The sequence below is a fragment of the Tamandua tetradactyla genome, chromosome 3 (genome assembly GCF_023851605.1).
Source record: "Tamandua tetradactyla isolate mTamTet1 chromosome 3, mTamTet1.pri, whole genome shotgun sequence".
NCBI lineage: Eukaryota > Metazoa > Chordata > Mammalia > Pilosa > Myrmecophagidae > Tamandua > Tamandua tetradactyla.
This window is the reverse complement of record NC_135329.1, coordinates 200,524,224-200,546,474: the sequence shown is the minus strand read 5'-3', so window position 1 is coordinate 200,546,474 and position 22,251 is coordinate 200,524,224. Positions and strand designations below refer to the sequence as shown.

Sequence of the window (22,251 nt, the reverse complement as noted above, 5' to 3'; positions counted from 1 at the left end):
AAATTCTGCCCCATTCCTGGAAATATGCCCCTTTGTGGATGAGGTCAGTTTGTCTAGGACAGTCCTAAACCCTGAAGCTCTTCTAAGCACATATAGTGATTAGGAACCCTGGAATAAAAATGGAGCCCACAAGAGGCCTAGCTTGGCTGCAATTTGATGAAGACAAGAAAGAGAAACTCCAGTTCCCTTGGAATGCCATGAAATTCCTTTATAAAATTTCAAAAGGAAAAAGCTGAAATCATTTGGAATCTCCAAGAAGTCACGCTTCTAGTGTGTGTTCAACATTGGTCAAGGCTTTACCAGAGGTATTAGAAAAAATAAAATATCACCCATATGTAATCAGGTAAGGTTTAGGGGAAGAGATCACAGATGTTACAGTAGAAAGTCACACTAATCACATGCCAAGTTGTGAGACCATTTAAAAGCCATAGAAATTTCAAGAAAGGCACTATTAGAAGCAGAAAAAGTAAGAAGGTGGCTCATTTTTACTTCCACATTAGATCCAGAGGCTATGGGTTATCAATTTTACTAAGAAAAGAGAATCGTGACTCAAAAAAAAAAAAGTTGTAGTCTTAAATATTAAGGGAGGAAGTTAATTCTAAGGAAAAATTCTCCAGGTCAGCTCATTCTCTCACCTGGAAACTAGGTTAAGAAAAACAAACCAAAAAATTCCCAAATACTCATTTCATTTTTTGATTGTGAATTTCTTGGAAATCTGATTCTTATTTTTTCATTCTGCCTTTACAAAGGATTGTTTCACCTATTCTGACATGGGATACTGACTCACCTTGAAAGATTAGTCTCAGATATGTAGTAAAATTTATGGCATACCTTCAAGTTAAGAAGTTAACTTCATTCCCTTTCTTGTCACAGGCTGCTATGTGCTACATCCACATTGCTGCCCTCATTGCAGAATACCTGAAAAGAAAGGGTAAGAGGACCATGTAAGAAAAAGGCCAGAGATCAATATGTTGAAATCTAACTTGGAGTCATTTATTAATTCTAGATTTTGTTCATCTCAGTTGTGTTTTACAAAGTAACGTTCACTTTCATAGCTATTTTTAATTATGTAGTAATTTTACATTTTCATCTCTTATCATGCTGTTATCATATATTTTATGTGCAGCAAGGCTAACAGCTTCTTTGTTCAAAATGTGAATGCCTCATTGGGTAATGATTGGTAGCTTAATATGCTCATATTAACACAAATGTGTAGCAGTGTCTTAACCTCGTCTTGCACTACCATAGGTTACTGGAAAATGGAAAAGATTTGCACACCATCCCTGCTCCTGGAGGATGTCCACCCTTGTGATAGCAATCCATTACTAACAACTCCCGGTGGAGGAAGTGAGTGGTCTAACCATGCTTGTTGACCCCCAAGTAACCATGCAGAAGAAATGGCGTCGCTGCTTAGATTTTACAAAGAAACTGTCTTAAATGCATTGCTAGGAGCAAAATTTATCTCAGACCTATACAACTTCCTTATCAAACCTTAAGCTCCTAAGATTCAGATAATCTCATCCAAAATTTATAAAGTTTACATTGCCATAAAGTTCTCAGCAAATAGAACTGCATGTTATCCAGAATTCAGGATTATGAGTTAGGGCCATAGCTTGCTATCAGTCTGCCTACTGGTCTACTGTTGGGATTATATTCTGAAATTGATGAAGCTTTTAAAATTGCAAGAGGAGTCCATATGAATTTATAAGTGCAATAACACTGTTTATTCCCAAAAAATGGGATGTAAAAATAAAGACATAAATATAGTACACATGCAGGACTATATAATCAGCATGTCCCACTTCATTTTTTTAAAGCATAAATTGATTTTGACAATTTATTACATAGAATTATTTATGGGATGGATTTCCATTCATTAAAAATATGCCATCTTTAATGTGGGATAAAAAGATTTTTTAATAATAATTAAAGAGTTGCTCTTTGTTAAAAAAAAAATAGCAACATGGTTAATATATTTGACCGACATTCTCTTGAAAATGTTTGTTCAAACCCAAGGTTTATGAACTGCACTGTATTTGATAATGCCATTTTTGCTTTCAAAACACAGAGGAATACTCAATGTATGAACAACAGAAACAGATCTTTAGATGCTAAAATCAAAATATCTAAACAAAACATAAAGACTTTACTTGTAATATTTCAGAAACATAACTGGTCCTTTATATTCTTTAAAGATGTGTCCATTGCAGTGAGTTTTGGAAATAAGACATTAGAACTAAACAAGACATTAGAACCAAGTGTACTGTGAGGGAGTGAGGTCACTTATGTGGGGACCTTGGAGAAGAGGCCAATGTGACATCATTGGCCATGTCCACCCTAAAATTAAGGTTTCTCCTTGCCCAAGTTCACATCATAATTTTGCCTTATTTTTATATGAAAAGTTCATATAAATATAAAAGTTTAATTTAGCCTTATTTTTATATGAAAAGTTCATATAAAATGTCACAAAGTTCATTGTTTTATTTAATGTGCCCTTCCTTCCCATCTATTTTTTTGTTATCATGATTGGATACCATAAAATTCCATAAAGACTGGCTCTAATTCTAACTAAAAACAAAACTGAAGAAACCCAATAAAACCAGGTGCCAGTTTGAGAAGTGTAGGAACTGGCATGCCAAAAAGTTTTATAAATACTTACTATTCAAAATTATTAAAGCATCCACTTTGAGATTTAAGGTGATGACAGAATATAACAGAACATACCCACTGAGAAAAGGCTCAATTTATTTAGCAAAATTTAAATTAGGGGAGGTGGTCATTGTGATCCATTAGCATATCTCCATATCCATTGGCATATATTAAATGCTCACTGGCATATATATTTGAAGTCCTTAATGTAACTTTTATGTTACTATGTTCCTGAATCAGAAGACTAAAATATCCCTTTCCCAAAAATGCATATAATAATAAACCCTCCAGAACGTCTAACTAATGTGATTGTGCTGATAAATGATGATCATCCTAGGAGAAGCAGGTTGAGACTTTTTCCTCCTATAGTAAATTCTCATGTATTTTAATACATATTTACTTAATGAAAGACTATTATTATCAGAATAATAGAATAGAATTTTTAAAAACGAGGATTGGATTGCAATATTTATTATCATTTCTAGCATGTTCCGGGTGTGATGAATTAATTACATAGCAAATTAAATGATGATTTAAAATGAAAATGGCACACAAAAATGTTAGCTATAATATAAATTGTCCTTGCTACAGGGCAAGTAATGTACTGAGCATTGTACAAGCAACATCTCAATTAGTTGCCAAGAACAATGCTAAGAGTCAGCGTTGTTCTTTTTATCATCTTTTTACAGGTGAGAAAACTGACACCAAGAAAAGTTAAATAACCTGCCTGAGAGCTCATAGTTTGCAATGGCACCTGGGTTTAAGGGCTACTTTCTCACCCAACCCCCACCACACCTCCCACCCCTCAAATCCTATCTTTCTTCTGGCAACATTACCCATTATCAAATGTGTTCCTCTATCAGTTAAGCCAGGCGTTTGTTAATCTTGGTGGTCAAGGTGCTAAGAAAATGTGAAAAGATGTCCGGATCTTGCTAAAGCGTGAAAAGTAACAAATACTGAGCCCTGTTCCATAGTGCTCTGATAGTACCAGATTGTCTTCTCAAATATCAGTGTTCTCCACCCTCTCAGCCATCCTTTGAGATAGATATTATTTTGTTCAGTTTGATAAATGAGGGAAGCAGGCTCAGAGAGGTTATAGGAGATATGCTCTGTGAAAATGACACAAAAAGTATTAAAAGGAAATATTGGTTGCCTGGCAGAGAGTATTTATCAACAGCCATGCCAAAACCATTCCATTGAATGTGTGAGCTTTATAATACTGCCATTTGTAACATCACAAAGAAAGGCCTTATCTAATCCAAGCAAGATTTGTCTTAAAAAATAATGATAGACCCGGGTTGGATTCCCGGTGCCTGCCCGTGCAAAATAATAATAATAATGATGATGATGATGATGATGATGATGATGATGATGATGATGATGATGATGATGATGATGTATTTTGCTTGGCCCTCTCAAGGTATGTTCTCTATGGGCTGGCCAGCTTTTCTGAGCATTACACCAAATATTAAAGAAGAAGGAGCAATGAAAGAAGACTCAGGAATGCAGGACACACCATACAATGAGGTTAGACCAAAATATAGTTCATGTACAATAACTGAGTAAAAAGAGGCATTGGCTGGATTATAACATTAAGCTCCCAAAGATTTAGACTCTTAAAAGGACAGTCTTTGCAGTGAGGCAATAGAGGCCCAATAACTATAAATCTTGGCATCATATGCAGTAGCAGTTAAAAGAGAAGCCATTTTAATATGAACGTGATCAGAATGGGGATACAGAAACCTAAGTCAAACCTCTCCGGATTTTTTCACTGGGTCTTAACATCTGACGGGGCTTAAAGGAATGTGAGAAGAAGGCTTTTCTAAGTACAACGAAAAAACAGGCCCAAGTGTGCAGGTGAGGAAGTTTTCCAGGAGTGGAGTGTTACGATATAGTATGAACAATGCATTACGTCAATGACTGAGTATCAAAAGGGAAGACACTGAAAGGGAGGGGTTCCCTGACTATGGATCTCCTTTAAAGCCATGCTGAAGAGTTTGGGCCGCAGTCTGTAGACATTGGAGTTCCCACAAAGGTTTAGGGCAATGGAGATCATGATCAGAGTTATGTTTTAGGAAGAAAGATTACCACTCAATGGAGAGCACCTATTGGAACAGTGTCTTCGTTTCTACACTGCTCTGTTAAATCCCACACAATGGGTTAGCAAACAATGGGAATTTATTGTCTCACAGTCACAGAGCCTAGGAGGTTAGCTTCCACCGAGTCTGTAGCTTTGTGTCTCTGGCCTAGAATCCTTGGGTTCCTTGATTTACTCATCACATGGCCTTGTCCTCTCCTTTCTCTTGTGCGTTCTGTTGACACCCAGCTTCCTGTTTCTATGGCTTTCTCTTTTATAAAAACCTCCAACAGTAGGATTAAGAGCCACCCTGATTCAGCTGGCCACATCCCTTAAAAATAACACCTTCAACAGGTCCTATTTACCATGGTTCCACATCCACAGGAAGAGGATTAAGATTAAGAACATGGCTTTTTTTCTGGGGTACATAATTCAACCTACCACAAGGAGGAAATCGTATTTGCTAGAACACTGCAGGGGTCCAGGGGTGAAGGAATAGGGGCCTGATTTAGGTCAGTGGCAGTGGCAATGGAAAGATCTAGACAGATCTGAAAGAATGTCATAGATTTAAATTAGCAAGCATGGGGGACTAATTAGAGGACCGTAGCAATGGAAAAGGAGGAATGCAAAATGACATCAAGATTGCTTGCTGGGAGAAAGTCAATGCCAACGACAAGAATAGGGAACACAGAAATCTCTTTAAGAAAACATTAGACAGTGCAGCAGATTTGACATCAGGTATTTCAAGCACCAAGTTGCAATCACTGTTAATCATGTAAAATCTCATTTTGATTTGGGGAATTGCAGAATATCCTGGTGGAGCAGCTCTACATGTGTGTGGAATTTCTTTGGAAGTCTGAGAGATATGAGCTCATTGCTGACGTCAACAAACCCATCATTGCTGTCTTTGAGAAGCAGAGAGACTTCAAAGTATGTTTTAAAACCACTGGGTGTATAATAGTGACTAAATGTACAAATTTTAAAAATGTTTTTGCATGAGGAAGAACAAAGAAATGTCTTTACTGCAGAGTGCTGAAAATAGATGGTAATTAATATTTTAATATTTCAACTTATGTATGAGACTAAAGCAAAAAATGTTTATTTGGTAGAAAATTTATGTTTTGACTAGTGCATCTCCTAATATAACTTATGTAGATAGCTTGATTGAACACCATAAGTACTTGGAACCTTGGGTAGGACATGAGATTTTCTTGGTTTGCCCAGACTGATGCCCCGATGAATCCCAGAGTGATTTGATTAGTGAGTGGAACAGTATTTGCAAAGTCCCCTTCAGGGAATGGTGAGAACGGGGAGAAATTCAACTTCTCCAAGTTGAATTCTTGATATTCTCACAAGCAGTGTGGACAACCAAAGCTATAGGCTGAGCCCTGAGTCTTGGGGTTTGTTCATCTGAAACTTAACCCCACAAAGGATAGGTCAAGCCTACTTAAAATTAGGCCTAAGAGTCACCCCAAAGGAACCTCTTTTGTTGCTCAGATATGGCCTCTCTCTCCAGCCAACACAACAAGCAAACTCACCACCCTCCCCCTGCCTATGTGGGACATGACTCCCAGGGGTGTAGACCTTCCTGGCAACATGGGACAGAAATCCTAGAATGAGCTGAGACTCAGCATCAAGGGATTGAGAAAACCTTTTTAACCAAAAGGGGGAAGAGTGAAATGAGACAAAGTGTCAATGGCTGAGAGATTCCAAACAGAGTCAAGAGGTTATCCTCTTTATGCATTAAGTAGATATCACCTCGTTATTCAAGATGTAATGGAGAGGCTGGAGGGAACTGCCTGAAAATGTAGAGCTGTGTTTCAGTAGCCATGTTTCTTGATGATGATTATATAATGATATAGCTTTCACAATGTGACAATGTGATTGTGTCTGATGCTCCTTTTATCTACCTTGTCAACAGATGAGTAGAACATATGGAATAAAAATAAATAATAGGGGGAACAAATGTTAAAATAAATTTAGTTTGAAATGCTAGTGATCAATGAAAGGGAGGGGTAAAGGGTATGGTATGTATAAATTTTTTTTTCTGTTTTCAATTAATTTCTTTTTCTGAATAGATGCAAATGTTCCAAGAAATGATTATGATGATGAACATGCAACTATGTGATGGTATTGTGAATTACTGATTATATAAGTGGAATGGAATGATCAAAATAGGAATGTTTGCACTTGCTTTGTGTTTTTTGGTATTTAAAAAAACTAAATTAAATTAAATTTTTAAAAAAAAAACAACACTAGGCATTAGACTCTCCTGCTTTAAACTGGTGAATTACTGACAGTTTTCAAAAGTAGAAACGCCTTATTTCTATATCAGAATCGTCTTCATGAAATCTTTCGATCTTTGGTTTCAGAAACTGTCGGATCTCTACTATGACATTCATCGCTCCTACCTAAAAGTCGCAGAGGTCGTGAATTCAGAGAAGCGGCTGTTTGGTCGCTACTATCGCGTGGCATTTTACGGGCAGGTAAGTTCGCTAGAAGCAATGTGGCCTGTAATTCTTTTGAGCAGTTGGATGTTGTCTTGTGCTTTTTGTGAGACACCTTTCACGTGTACCATGGGTTGGGGTGGGAGGAGGGGTGTCTGGGTATACCTGAGTGGTTCTCTGTAGACGAATGTCTATATTTAGGAATGTACTAAATTGGGAAACAAACAGGCAGAAGAATCCATAGGCCTTAAAACCAGTCAAGTAAGAAGAGTGATTTCTAAATTGTTCAAGGACGAGTGTGCTATTGTTGTCTTATTTTCCAGCATCCTCTTCTTCCCAGTTGACCCTAAACTACCTAATTATAGCTATATGTCACATAGCAAAGTGACATTAAATTGAGCTTATTTTTAAAAATGAATTCATGGCATTCTAGGATATTAAAGAAATTGAAACACTGCCATGGGAAAACTGGGAACCTTTGACTTTACAATCATGCAATTTCCTTTCTTTTACTTTCAAACTACCACTGTTTCTAGGTAGAATACAAGATGGCTATTTTTTTCTGTACTGCAGGTCAACATAAATTTAAGGTTATCTTTCTGAGTTTACCGCATAAGCTACAAACAGGACTGAAATTATCTGCTAGCCATAGATTGACTAGCTATTATATATTAATTATGGTTGTCTCCACACAATGCTTTACGTGGGTGAAGACCAGGCACCATCCTATTTCTTTCCAGGAAGGCTTATAACACTCTTCTATTTCAGCAGACCTGTTTCAGACCCTTACTGTTACGGACAAATATTCCCTTCTTTTATTTTCACAGTTGGAATGCCTCTCCAGCCTCTCACTGCCCCTTTTCTCCCTCCAATTGCATATAGATTCCAGTTACATATAAATTTCAGTTTTCCTCACAGTCTGTTAAGGCTGCAGCTGAAAGAGCCAAATCGAGCTTGGTCATTCTAGATCATTTCCACTGAAGTCTTTTGAAAAATGTCTTTTTTTTCTCTAATCACCAAAGGCAGCTTTCTGACTGATTTCTGAATGAATAAGAACTGCTGTTTTCTCTACCTTGAAAGGAAAGTGCCACTGAGTAGTCACTTATAAATAAATGAATCCAACCCGGAGTTTCCTCAGTGCACAGCCATGATTCTCAGGGTCAGAATCATGGAGATAGAGGCTAGGAGTGTGATTGACAGATGTAGAGAGACAAAACTGTCTACAAAAAGAGACTAAGGGACACAGGAGTAAATCCAGACTGTTTTGGATACGTGGGGAAAAGCCTGATCTGCAGTGATGGTTGCTAGTGGGGGGAGAGGAGTGTGGGAATCTGTAGGAGAAGAAGAGAGAACTGCAGAAATATCTTGGAAACCACGGAGAAAGTGAACAATTTGTGACCTTGGGGAGATATTAGTAAGAAGGGGACAGAAAACGCCGTCAGAAAGTAAACATGGAGTTGAGGGATGGCAAGGGAAATATGAGGCTTCGAGGGAGGTGGCCTCAGGGTAACTGAGCGAGAGAAGGTGGCACTAAGATGTGCATTTGGCCAACTAAGGCATGACTCCAGGGCAGTTCAGGTGATCTTCCCAGTTAAAGTGACATGATAGAGTACACGCATCATGGAAACCATTGCTTACCTAATAGCTTATATCTATATGCAGGTAGTTTAATAGGTTGAAAGGGACCATGCTGCTTTCCAACTAGTTTTTAATGCAGATCTTTACTCTTTTCTTCCTTTGGTCTTGATTGTTCCAGGCTGTGGTAAGTTCTCTCTCTCTCTCTCTCTCCATTTGCATGCTCTAATAATCCTCACACTTCCCTCCTCTGAATGGTTTTACTGAACCTTAACGTTCTCTGTGCATATCAACATTTGATACAAAGGGTGAGATAATCCTGCTTCTCTTCCCTTGGTGATCATCCTGCATTCCTGGAACTAATTGTGTTCATTCCAGTTATCTGAATTACAAAAATGTATCCTTTATTTTTCCTGTATATGTATACCCATTCCACATGAAGGTAGGGCAGTCTGAAAGCCAACGCATATACACATAAATAGGGGTGTCACCACGTATTTGAGATATTTATGCAGTTATGCAGTAGACTTCGCCGTGGAGGTCGTCTGCTCATTTCAGGCCACTGAGAATTGAAGCTTAGTAAGAGGATCACGGTGGACAGAATTTCAGGAGAGGGCGTGGGAGGTGTCAGTGGCACCATTCCAGGGTGCTGAAAGACCTCTGTCCTTTTCCAAAGGACCATCTTGGAGACAGGGGGCTCTACGGTAGTGAACTCTGAGCATTCTCAGAGGTGATAGAAACAGTCAAAACACAAGTCCCAACACAAAAGATCAACAGTGGAATAAGTCTTTTCCCAGCAGGCAGAGCTAAATCTCCGGAGAGGCAGACAAAGGCAACGTAAGAAATTAGAAGGACAAGCCAAAGCAGAAATAATCTGCCAGTATCTAGAGCTCTCTATGACTCAAAAGAATTTTCTTTGTATTACTTTGAACCATATGTTTTTTTTATCTACAAAAATGGGAACTTCATTTGGTTCAATATAATGGCAGATGACTAAGCTGAAGAGAAAAATTCCTTCAGTATCCATGCATTGTCTGCCACACTCAGCCCTGCTTGTCTGACCAGCGCATACTTTTTTGTAATTCTTTAAATTCCTTCCCACACTCAAACTATACCAGTATTTCCTACTTTCATTTATAAATTTGGGGTCATGGGTCTTTAACTCACTTACTAAAAGAATACTTGAAAAACCCTGTAACTAAAAGGACTGAGGGGGAAGCTGGGGGAGGTTTGGAGAGAGCTACTTTCAAATGACCTAACCTTGTTCTTTTTTCAGATTCCTCAGTAAAATGTGCTAATTGTACGCCTCTGTTTTTGGGTTTTTTTTTTTTTTTTCCCTAATGCTGCCAGTATTCTCAATTGTCCATTATAAAAAATTCCAGCCTGAGTTTAAAATGCAATGTGTTTTGTTAAATCTGCAGCCCGAATGCCTGCCTAAGCACACACTATATAAGCCCAGTGACCCTTGCACAAGAACTAATGGAGGTCGGTCCTATAAAGTAGCAAATTAGAGCCGCATTCATCATTGCTCAAATGCTATTCAAATACCTTTCCCAAGACACCAAATGGAGGCTGTGAGCCATGGTGTTCAAGAGAAGCAGACAGCACACGCCACTGTCACTTCACACTTGACGATAAATACCAAATAGATTTGAACATTCCCCAGAACATGTAGCAAATGAAGGTTCCATAGATCTGAGATAAAATCTTGACTCCTTGATTAGCATAATCCCCATGGGCAGAAGTAATTTCCTTTGCATGATATTGCTTTATGGTCCTTGCAAAATTCACCTTTTAATACCCAAGTTGACATATTTTACAATCGTGTTACAAAGATTATGGGAATATAATTTGCAGTAGACTCTTTGTCTCCAAAAAGGCCTTTGGGTAAATATTCAATGTCCCATGTGGGCTAGTGTTTTCATTTTATAACATTGGTTGGATTGTTTAATTTTTATTGTATCCACAACAAGCCAGACCCTAGAAAACAAGTTGAAAGCTGTTCTTTCTTTGCAAGGGGCCTTAAAAATGCAAGTCTTACATAGCATGGATTTTCTAATGCAACACCTGCCATCATTGACTATGGAAATTTTACACATAACAGCCTACATAAAGCATCCTTAACTGTCCCTGAAGTATTCGTTTCAGAGTAATGAAACAGCAGCAGTGATCAAACATCAACTCTAATCAATGAAATCCTTAGGCCCTGGTGTTTAGCATGAAAGCAAGTGAACGCCTCTTGCATAACTTAAAAGACTGCTATCCCTGGAATTAATTTGATGAAAGGCATAGGGCAATTTTATCCTTTTCACTGAAGTATATAGATCTGTGATTCTATATCACACTTTCCTGGGTATAGATACGCTGCAGAATCTTGATAGAAAAAGGATGGGAGGGAGAGGGAAGGTGTATGTATAGTTTGCAAACCACCCTCTCCATTTTGGGATGTGATATGCCCTCTGGCTCCCCTCCCAAAGTCACTTTAATATATATTTTAGCATCATAATTGAGCTCACATTTGTAATCAGCCATTTCTCTGCACTCTTGTAGCTTCTCTCAGCATTTACCCCATTATTAATATTTTGTGACCTTCCTCTTTGAATGCATTCTTTTGTTTGTGAATTTTTTATTTCTATTATGATAGCAGGAGCACTTATATTTGACATTCCTGTGGTGATCCGAGTGCATCGCAAGTTTCTGAAGTATCTGCAGAAACATCTGGGAAACAGTCAATCATTTTGGTTTTCATAGACATTCATTTTATCATAATCTATTAAATCAAAGTTTCATAATCTATGCATGCTATCTCTACTAAATCAAAGTTGTTCATTAATTAGAATATACTGCTTCCTAACCATGACAGATGAGGGCAATTATTGCATTGTAAAATGACATTTAAAAAAAATCAAACCAGGGTCCCTGGACCAGATAAATCCTGAAATCTAGAGGCCCAGCCTCTCCAGAATATCAGCTAGTTCCATCTCCCTATCCCCTATTATTGACACCCCCTTCCCAACATGAAAAACTTAGAATGGCCTTAGCCCAAATACCCGTAAAGAGTAGGATAGAAAGATCAAAGGTGATGGTGGAGTTATACAGAGAAGGTAGGATTTAGAAAACAAATATGATTGCTGAATCATTAAATTGATATTTCTTTTAGCTTCCAGTATCTGAGAATAGCTAGAAGTAAAAACCTAAAACTGTGGAATTATAACCCATACCAACCTTTGAAATCTGGTCTACAACTAATTGTTATGCTGTGCTTTGAAATTTATTGCTTTTTTCTATACATGTTATTTATCACAAAAAAGAAAAAAAAAGTTGATTGCAATGATAAAAAAATATTTATTCCTTCTAGCCTCCTATATTCTGGAGCAGCTAGAAGGAAAAATCTGAGAAGATCATATGGTAGCCCATGACAAAACTCTGGGATCTGTCCTGTAACTACTTGTTGAAGAGTACTCTGAAAATTATTGCTTTTTTCTTTCTTTGCTTTGTATCTTATTATATTATACAATTAAAAAAAAGTTAAAAACAAAAAAAATCAAATTAGCAAAATAAATGCAGATAGTCCATTTCCAATTGCTTGAAATACAATCTACTCATACCCTTAGAGGTAAAGCAAATAGAAACTGCCCCTTTGTTTTCATCACCCCATGTGCCTGTTGATAAATAATTTATTCCATAGATGCAGATGAAATGGAAGCCTTCCTTAAAATTGTGTCCTGTGGCTCAGTTGATTTTGCTTTAATAGTTTCCCTGGGTGAAAGGTAAGCATGCCTTCCCAATATTTTCAGAGCTGCTGTTGGATATATAGTCTGGCTCCAAAAACTCTGGACATGAACCCTAGCAGATGGCATATGAAATTCTTCATTCTGCTGCTCCAGCTCCCACTTACTCATCCTATAAAATAGCCTTAACGGGTCTACATTTCCATTATCTAACAAAATAAGTTCTAATCATTCTTTCTTTCTAATAAAAGATTTCCTACCAAAATATTGAACTGAGCATCAATAGATCCTTTCATAATGTGGACATTTTTAGTTTTCACTTAAGAGAAGCCAAAGGTGGGTATTTCTAAAGCATTCAAAACTCAGTTAGTCTATTTCCCTGCTGATTAGCCAGAACTCAAATTATATTAACAGTATACACTCTTTTCTTCGTAATTGCCCTTGTCATCTATGTCATCATCATAGTTAACACTCACCAAGAACTAACCGTGTGCAAGGCATGTTCTCAAGGCTTGGGGACAGATTTCTGAGTCTGTCGTATCTCCCACCCTACACAGCATGGAGGAGGGATAAGGACAGGCATGGGTCACCACCAAGGCCACTCATTTTCTGCCAACTCCGGAGTCCGAACTTTGTTAAGGGAACCATTCTTAGTGAAATGTCTTTTCATGTCAGTTTTCACACTGTGGTGAGAAAAGATTTTCCTGAAACTTGAAGACATTTTCTTATTGACACTGAAGTTGTAAACGTTGCTTTAGTTCATGCCGGGTGGAAATCCTGTTGATGCCCTCAGAAGTTTCATTTCTCTGATGTGTCATTCTGTCAATTTTAGCTACTAACTTCTGACCTCGAGTCAGCCAAAACCCTTGCAGAGGCTGCAACAGACAAAAAGAGAGCAAGCTGGGAAGTCATGTGGGATGGGGTCAGCCCGCTCTACCCCTGCAGAGTCTGCATGATTGACAAAGAGCTGCTCGTGCACTTTCAACATCATGTGTCACTTTCTAGCAGTTTGGGGTTAAGGCATTCAAAATCAGTTGTGTTTTGTCATGAATGTTTCTTAAAGAAATTGTTTGTTCAAGAAAGATACCTGCTTAAAAACCATTGGAGTCTTTTCCAAAGTCATCTGGTGCAAATACACCTTTTTAAAGATGTGTGCCCTCTAAGGACTGTTTCATTCATCTGTTTATTCATTCAGCAAACATGCAGTTGCCTCCTCCTAAAGACCAGGTCCTGTACATGTACCTGGGGTGCAGCGTTGAACAAGACACAGTCCCCTGCCTCCAGAGGGCTCAACGTCAATTACAGAGACACACAAGGAAACAGGCAATCCTGCTCAACAAGAACTGTGATGGGGAATGTACTTGTTCAGGGTGCAGACTGGCTTCCACAAATGTATTTACAGCCCATTTATGATGCAAAGTGTATTGTTAATTATCTCATTTATGTTAGCGGAAGTGCTCTGCCAATCATTCTCAGGTAGAATGCCTCACATCGGCCATGAAATATACAGTATTCAGAATATTTTATCAATGATTTCTACAGACTGTATATATGTTTAGAGACTTAAAAATTATGGAGAGGGGAGTACAATGGTAGAATTCTCAACCTGCCATGCTGGAGACCCAAGTTTGAGTCCCAGTGCCTATCCATGTTAAAAAAAAGATGGAGAAAAAGTACAGCTACTTTCTCTTTGGCCTCCAGTAGCTTCATCCAGACCTCACAACCCATTTCCCTGAAGGTAAACTCTGCAGTCAGAGGAAATCATATGCTTTAAGTACCTAGCTCCTCACCTAGCCTGGTGTTCAGAGAAAACCTATGCGCCACAGGAAAAATGCTTCCACGTCTCTTCCAAGAGAAAGCACTACAAAGATTGCACCACTTGGTTATCCTCAATTAATGCAATCTTCCCTTTGGTCCAGCCCAATAAATTAATACTGACTAAAAAACACTCACTTCTATGGAATAAAAATGGCATGGTTTCTATTTTTAATCCTTTAAGGTCTAGATTTGCAAAAAGCTCAAATGATCCCCTAATGAAGTTCATTGAATGACGATATTACATTTAACCAAGTTACATCAAGTCCCAAGACATTGATCTAAAGTTTGTGATTTTTAAATAGCCTTACTAGGGAGCACACCATATGTAATTTCTGTTAGGGCAGTGATACAGTGTGTGGTTTTTCTAAGATGATGTAGGATGTACAGCAATCCATTTAGATAGATACCCTAACATGTCATAGAGTTAGGGTATTCTATGTGTTTTCTATGCTAGTTTAGTGATAGAATAAAAATGAATGTACTTAACAGTACTGAAGTATGTGTCTTGAATGTGGTCAAAAGGGGGGAAATATTAGGTTGTATATATGGTGATAGAATAAAGTTTTTTAAAAAAATCCGTGGAACCGCCCTGCACAACAGTGAACTCTAAGTTAAACGTGGGGTATAGTTAATAGTACAATTCTAAAATGTGCTTTCATCGATTGTAACAAATGTACCACACCAATACAGGGTGTTAATGATAGAGTGGTATATAGAAATCCTGTGCTTGATTGCATGACTGTTCTGTAAATCCACCACTTTCCTAATTGACAAATGTCTTGAAAAGATTATGTAAACAACAACATTAAAAATGATACAGTTCTTGAAATAATGCCAGAAAATTGCTCGACTTTGTGTTCCACCTCAGGCTACCACACGAGGGCACTCCTTCTCCAAAATAAATGCAAACAGGTTTGCCACCGACTTGTACAGCCAGAGAGAATATTCTCAAAAATATTTCATGAGGCGGTTTGGCCTGGGTAGGGAATAGTTACATTAATATCTGATTGTAACATGAAATGCTGTATTTGTCACTTGATTCTTCTCTGACTTTAGATTTTATAGAGTCCTTCTCAGTGGCTTGGATGACGACCAAAAAATTGTGGCTATTTTGTTAAGTAAATGACTTTTCGTTTTGCTTGTGATTTGTAATTGGAGTTCTCTAATAAAATTGGCGGTGTATTACTTGTCTTTCATAGGGATTTTTTGAAGAAGAAGAAGGCAAAGAGTATATTTATAAAGAGCCTAAGCTGACAGGGCTCTCCGAGATTTCCCAAAGACTGCTCAAACTCTATGCAGATAAATTTGGAGTAGAAAATGTGAAGATAATCCAGGATTCCAACAAGGTAAAAGGATATCACTATTCATGCAAGCATTTAGAATTGACTAATTTTATTTAATTTTTAAACTATAATTATTAAAATTTAATTTTCTACCTGACTATGCAAACTACCTATTAGCCTGTTTGTACTTGTTTGTTTATTGATTGGTTAGTTGGTAGTTTTCCTTTTTGTCAAAAACACAGTAAGTGTTTATTTGAGTAAATTTTAGGCAATTCTCAGGAAGAACTTACTAAATTCTCTACTTCTCTCTAAGGTTATTGGCTTTTGAATAGCAATCATAGCTTTAAAGTGATTGGGCAAGGTAATGTAATTGGAGGAAAATGCAAGTTGAAAGTATTTACTCAGTGTCACAAAGGTATTTTTAGTTTCCTAGCTGCCAAGATAAATACCATACAATAGGCTTAGACAGTGGGAATTTATTGGCTCACCATCATCGTGAAGCTGGGAGAAATCCAAAATTGAGTCATTAGCGAAGTGATGCTTTCTCCCAGAAGACTGGCATTCTGGGGCTGGTGGCCAGCAACTCTTGGCCCTAGGCTTTGCACGAGGCATCTCCTCTTTCTCTTCTGGGTTCCCTTGACTTCCAGCTTCTGGTGGCTTCCCTGGGCTTCTCTCTGATTGACTGCCACTCTGCTTATAAAGGGTTCCAGTAATCCAGATTGAAGCCCAGCCTTATTCAGACACCTTAACTGAAGTCACATCTTAAGGAGTTCTTATTTACAATGAGTCCGTACCAGCCAGAATGCAGCCCAAGACCAAGAACATGTCCAAACTGGGGTACACAACTGAATGCACTACAGAGGTCTTGGAATTTAAAGCCATACCCGTCCTCTACGATGGTAGCAGACGGCCAATTATGTCGTATTAGCCTGTGAACAGCCTAAAAACGTCTTCCTGTCTTCAGAAAGCTGACCCTTACATCCTCTGATTCAATTACTTAATATTTTACTGTTCTTTCATTCACTTAACTAATCTTTATTAAGCACCTACTGCATGGCAGGCACAGAGCTAGGAGCTGGGGGTACACAGATGATGAATGGGGTCTCTTTCTTCCAGAGCTCACAGTTCACATGGGGTAAGAGTAAAAGGACATGTTAAACTCCTATTAGAGTGCAATGAAGTACCACCAGAGAGATGGGGTCCAGGTAGTACTGGGGAAGCTCAGGGGAGGGCCCTCCCTGAACAGATGCTTCTTGGTTGGGCAACACTTCACAGAGGACGTGATGTTTGAGCTGGGGATTGAGGGATGAGGAGGTATTTGCTAGAAGCAAAGGGCATTCTGAGAAGTACCATCATATGCGATGACAGCGAGGAATGAAATGGGGAAGTATAGTTAGAGAATGGCAGGTCTTTAGAGTACATGTTAGATGGAACAGGTGATGGGAGATGGCACAAGAAAAGCTGGTTGGCTCCCAGTTATATAGGGCTCTATTGGGCCACGTTTTGGCCCTGCCCATGTTAACAAAGCTGGTGGTTAGAAGGACATGATCATGAGATCACCGGGTTTGGGCAGAAGTTGAAAATATGTTCATCTTTCTCCTCCTTAGCTTAAATGGTACAAACACATTTTTACCTCTAGGGGAACAGAGCTAAAACCACTGCGGTAGTGGCATTCCTAAGTAGAAAGTACATAAAGGATTCCTGGTGGTTGAGAAAAATGCCAACTTTGTAAGCAGAAGACCTGGAGTCTTCATTCCACCACTCTGAACCTCTATGGTTTGTTTGTTTACTGTTTCATCTTTAAAATATAACCGTTAGACCTTCCTTAAATGAACTTAAATGCATGACAAATAAGTTCTCATATGCCCTCACATCTTTAGACTTGATAGGCAGTAGATGAATAAATTGATGGAGAGAGAGAATGAAAGTTCATCAAAATATCATTTTAAAAGATACCAAAAATTTGGAGGGGGGAAGCACATCAAATGCCCTGGCTTTTTCTTGGGTTTCCCAGCCTGTCTTCCTTGCCGTTTGCCAAGCTAATCACCAAAGCAAAATTGGTAAAGGAATTATATAGAACAATCTGGTGCAGATGAGAGAAGGAATTTGAAAATAAAAAATATGTCAGCAGCTAATCAGTCAATATACTGAATAGACTAAGAACCTCTCTCTGCACATTACAAGCCATGGGACAGTTGTAGGGGCAAGTTGACGGGACATGCATTACAAAAGAGAAAACAAAAATTCAGTGACATTCCATAGCAGGGAGCTTATATTGCAAGGAGTTCCAGCTCCTTGGAGAGCTGGTTCCAATCCTTCCTTTGCAGGATCTGCCTTCTTGACCACAGGCTAGCCAGCTATTCATTCTGGAACCCTTCCTAGCTTTTTATAGAAATTATACTATTGGCCATTTTTCTCTGAGCAGAGAGGGACAGCTGGCTCCGGAGGCCACCTGAGGAAAGGCAGACCCTCCTGCCCTTGTTTCAGGAGCACCTAACGGCTCCCCACTCTGCCCATAACTTGTTAACACAGGTCAACCCCAAGGATTTGGACCCCAAGTTCGCCTACATCCAGGTGACCTATGTCACGCCGTTCTTTGAGGAGAAGGAGGCGGAGGACCGGAAGACGGATTTTGAAATGCATCACAACATCAACCGCTTCGTCTTTGAGACGCCCTTCACGCTGTCGGGCAAGAAGCACGGCGGCGTGGAGGAGCAGTGCAAGCGGCGGACCGTCCTGACAAGTAGGTGCCGGCCTCCGGGGCCCTTGGCTAGGCCGGGGTTAGTGGATATCAAGGCTTATCTCAGTCTTTCAGCCAAGGACCCAAAGTGTGCTAGCCTGGAAATGTTTGCCAGAAAGAGCAGATTCCGCCCCCGCCCCCTTTATTCTAGACTAAAAGAGAGACCCCTGACAAGTTCCCGGAGGGGGACTACGACCAGACGTAGCTTACTCACCTCTAGCCTTTAGAGCTGGCCGTCAGAAGGGCTGAAGTGTCTGGGTCTTAGGAAAGCTCTCCAGTCTTTCCCCTCTTCTCCTCTCTGTCCCTGAATCGACCCTCAGTCCCTTTAGGGTAACTGCCTTGGGGTTAGCAGCTCACAGAATCCCGTGCTTTCGGGCAAGATTCTGAACTTCTCTGGGATTCTTCCGGGGCTGTGTAGATCTGGTCTGTCAGCGAGTCATCCTTTCACCATTTCATCCAGCGTCTAATGAGGGCCAACCAGGTGTCAGGCATTGATCTGGATGCTGGCAATTCAAATAAATAACTCGTGTTTCTGGCCCTCCAGGTGCTTACAGTCTGGTAGGAGAGCCAACTAAAGCCAAAGTTTCAAGTGAACATACCAGGAGAAATAAAATGGGCAGGGTAGGGCAGGGGATCTCAGGGCCCACTGAGGAGCAGGGAGGGAGCAAAGGCACTTTGGAGGGAAGGTATGCGAGCTGCCTTTGAGAGATGAGCAGTGCTGAATGATTCAGTAGACATCCAAGATGAGCAGTGACATCCAAGCTATGAGGAGCCCTCACCTTCAGGAAACTTAACCAGAACACTTGTAACAACGAGAAGCTAAAACTAAAGTATCATTCTATAATACATATTATTAAGTATATATTTAAGTATTTTTATTGTGGCTAAGGGTAGGTTTTATTTGAATTAGGTGTTTGCATGAAAGTTTTACTCTTTTCGGTGTTGTCCCTGAGAATGACTCCCTGTTAGCCTGTGAAGGTGGAAGAACATGCCAGGACAAAGAAGCTGGGGCAAAAGCTAGGAGGTGTAGCAAAGCACAGCACATAGGGAGGAAGATAACTCAGTATACACACGGCATATAGGATTGAGCATGCTACATGCAATAAAAAGGCACAGAAGCCTCCACACAATAGGGAGGGTCCTTGACTCTTCACTAACCATCAACCATTAAATTCTCTTCTGTTGCTTTTGTGCAGCGAGCCACTTGTTCCCCTACGTGAAGAAAAGAATTCAGGTCATAAGCCAATCAAGCACAGAACTGAATCCTATTGAAGTGGCGATTGATGAGATGTCCAAGAAGGTGTCTGAGCTTAACCAGCTTTGCACGATGGAAGATGTAGACATGATCAGACTGCAACTCAAGCTCCAGGGCAGCGTTAGCGTGAAGGTGAGCCCTGCCCAGACATGAGATGCAAACGGTCGATAACACCAGGCATTCAGCGCCCAAATGGTCGATAACACCAGGCATTCAGCGCCCTTGGAGTTTCTTTTATCCAGAGGGTATAGGAAGCATTTCTGTTTGTGATGCCAACCACATCTTTAGCTGGGTCTTTAAAAAATCTGTTTTGTTGCAAATGCATGTGGCTGGTGTCCAACATCTGTGATATGCCTTAAGTTTAGCTGGAATAAAATTTCCTCTTTTTCAACCCTCCTGTCCCATCTTCTCTGGATAAATTATGCCCTGTATTCCTAATGAATGAATAAATGTGGCACTTTTATATATACCTTGTCACTAAGAACCTTATAAAATCGGTCAAAACAAATCCATAAAAATATTTACAAGGTCATAAAATGTGAACTCTCTATCTGTCAGGGGCTGACAGGAAGCAGATGGCACCCTCACAATGGATGATGGAGGAGGATAGAATAAATATGCTATTTGCAAAAACTGGAGCAGTGTTTAGGAAAATTAACGGGCTAGCGCTGAGGTTAGCAACGCCGAGCAGCTATTGCCACCAACCCTAGACATGATTTGCGAGGCGAGGGATGGGACAGTTGGAAGCCAGAGAGGAGAGCTGAGAGAGCCACGTGGTAACTGACAGGTGTGGCCTTGCTAGAAGGATGCAGGCAGGAAGACTGGGGCCAGCACCCCAACCTGGGCTGGGAACTAGGGTGAGGCGAGTGAGGCACTCACCTTGGGCACAGAATTTAAGGGAAAACCAAGATAGTCAGTCATCAAAATAAAGAATATTTTAATGCGATTTTTAAAAAATCAAAACGGATGTAAACATTACATGATTGATGAGCAAAGCATTAAGATTTCGCCATGCCATGCCAAGCTGCATTGGAGCCTGACGCGAAAGGAAAGGTCAGTAACTGACCCTAATACTGACCTCACACTTCCTCTTGCCTGCCCCTTGTTTGTGTCCTCCATTGGGTGATCCCAACCAATGCCAGAAGGCCAAGAAGAAGTTGTGATAATCCATAAAGGACAGCTTTCCGGAGCACAGAGCTGAGAAGACAGTGTGTCTGGAGAACAAAGAAAACAACCTGTGCATTTGCTGCATCTGCCACACTGGCAGTATCCAGTGGCCACAGGGATCAGAAGACTACTGAAATACACTATTGAATTCTTCCTGTTTTACTTTTTTTCTTCCAAGCCCCCCAGCCACATTAAATGGGTGAAATGGACTCCCTACCAGTGTGAGCCGACGTGCGTGTGTGAGCATAAAGCGAACTGGGCATTGCGCAGTCATTCGGCAAATCGTATAAATGCCTTCCGGGTGGGAATCCAAGCCACACCTCTGAGGGGGAATCAGTAAAACAGTGATTCCTAGGCTGGTGCACATGCCACTGCTACGTGTCTTTGGTTTATAGTTATGTGTTTATTTTAATGGCAATAGAAAAAGAAAACAACTAGCATGTCAAACGTTTGCTTTCACACATACTGAATTTAGAGAAATGTATTTAAGTAAATAAAAATAAGTCTATTTTTCCAGGACATTAAGAAAATAACAGCACAAGCAGTATGCGTTTATGGCAAAAACATGATACAGTGGACAAGTGGCTGAGATTTAGGAAAGGCAGCAGTGAAGTACATAGCTCAGATGCCCCCTTTAGTGCCTTATCAACCAACTGGGGGACAGCAGCTAAGAGAGACAAACAAACAAGTAGACTATAGGGTGATGGGAGACGAGTGGGATGCTGTAAGTTTGGTGCAAGCCGTTGCTACTTTATCCCGCTTTGGAGGCCAGAGAAGGCTCCATGGAAGAAACACGTCATGCTCATCGTGCCCTCTTCTCCCTGGTAGGTTAACGCCGGGCCGATGGCCTATGCACGAGCTTTTCTTGAAGAAACCAATGCAAAGAAATACCCTGACAACCAAGTAAAGCTCTTGAAGGAAATCTTCAGGTAAGCTTTTCTCTGTTGCAATGTTCTTCCCTGAGTTCGTTTCGACAGGGAGTCACGAGTCCCCAGGCAGGGGCCTGGCCAACTTGTTCAGGGTAGTAGAGTGCATCCGCTGTCCAACTTGGAGGTGCCCCTTTCGATGGCCTGTTTTTAACTTGCCTGTTCTGGTCTTAAAGGCAGTTTGCAGAGGCGTGTGGCCAGGCCCTCGACGTGAACGAGCGCCTCATCAAGGAGGATCAGCTGGAGTACCAGGAAGAGCTGAGATCCCATTACAAGGACATGCTCGGCGAACTATCCACCATCATGAACGAGCAGGTGAGGCTCTCCTTGGGGCGGCAGGAGCCGTCAGTAGATACAAGGTGTCTGTTCTGCCCCCAATGCCAGAAGCACCCGAGCGAGTCTCTTCTTGTTTCTGAAATCACTGTCCCTTCAGTGGACACCATAGAGCCCAATTGTTCTCTTCCCCAGGCACAACCCCGCCAAGCAGAGATCAGACTGGGGGATAAAACTGTGTAAGAAAAGTTGGATGAGAATACAAATGCTTTCTGCAGAATAAACAAAGATGTTTATTCGCGCTCTGGGA

At 40.2% G+C, this 22,251-nt stretch overlaps 1 protein-coding gene across 13 annotated transcripts in view; it reads left to right on the top strand.

Annotated features, from left to right (window-relative positions):
• The window catches only part of DOCK10 (dedicator of cytokinesis 10), a 271,344-nt gene that overhangs the window by 243,873 nt on the left and 5,220 nt on the right, over positions 1-22,251 (top strand). For 11 of the 13 annotated variants that reach the window (XM_077155290.1, XM_077155289.1, XM_077155287.1 and 8 more), the window contains 10 exons: positions 874-931; positions 1,249-1,347; positions 4,070-4,176; positions 5,534-5,656; positions 7,099-7,212; positions 15,497-15,643; positions 18,113-18,323; positions 19,517-19,707; positions 21,571-21,671; positions 21,845-21,983. In XM_077155290.1, the coding sequence (XP_077011405.1) occupies positions 874-931; positions 1,249-1,347; positions 4,070-4,176; positions 5,534-5,656; positions 7,099-7,212; positions 15,497-15,643; positions 18,113-18,323; positions 19,517-19,707; positions 21,571-21,671; positions 21,845-21,983 (1,290 nt within the window). The other 2 variants (XM_077155291.1, XM_077155295.1) reach the window with 2 other exon arrangements.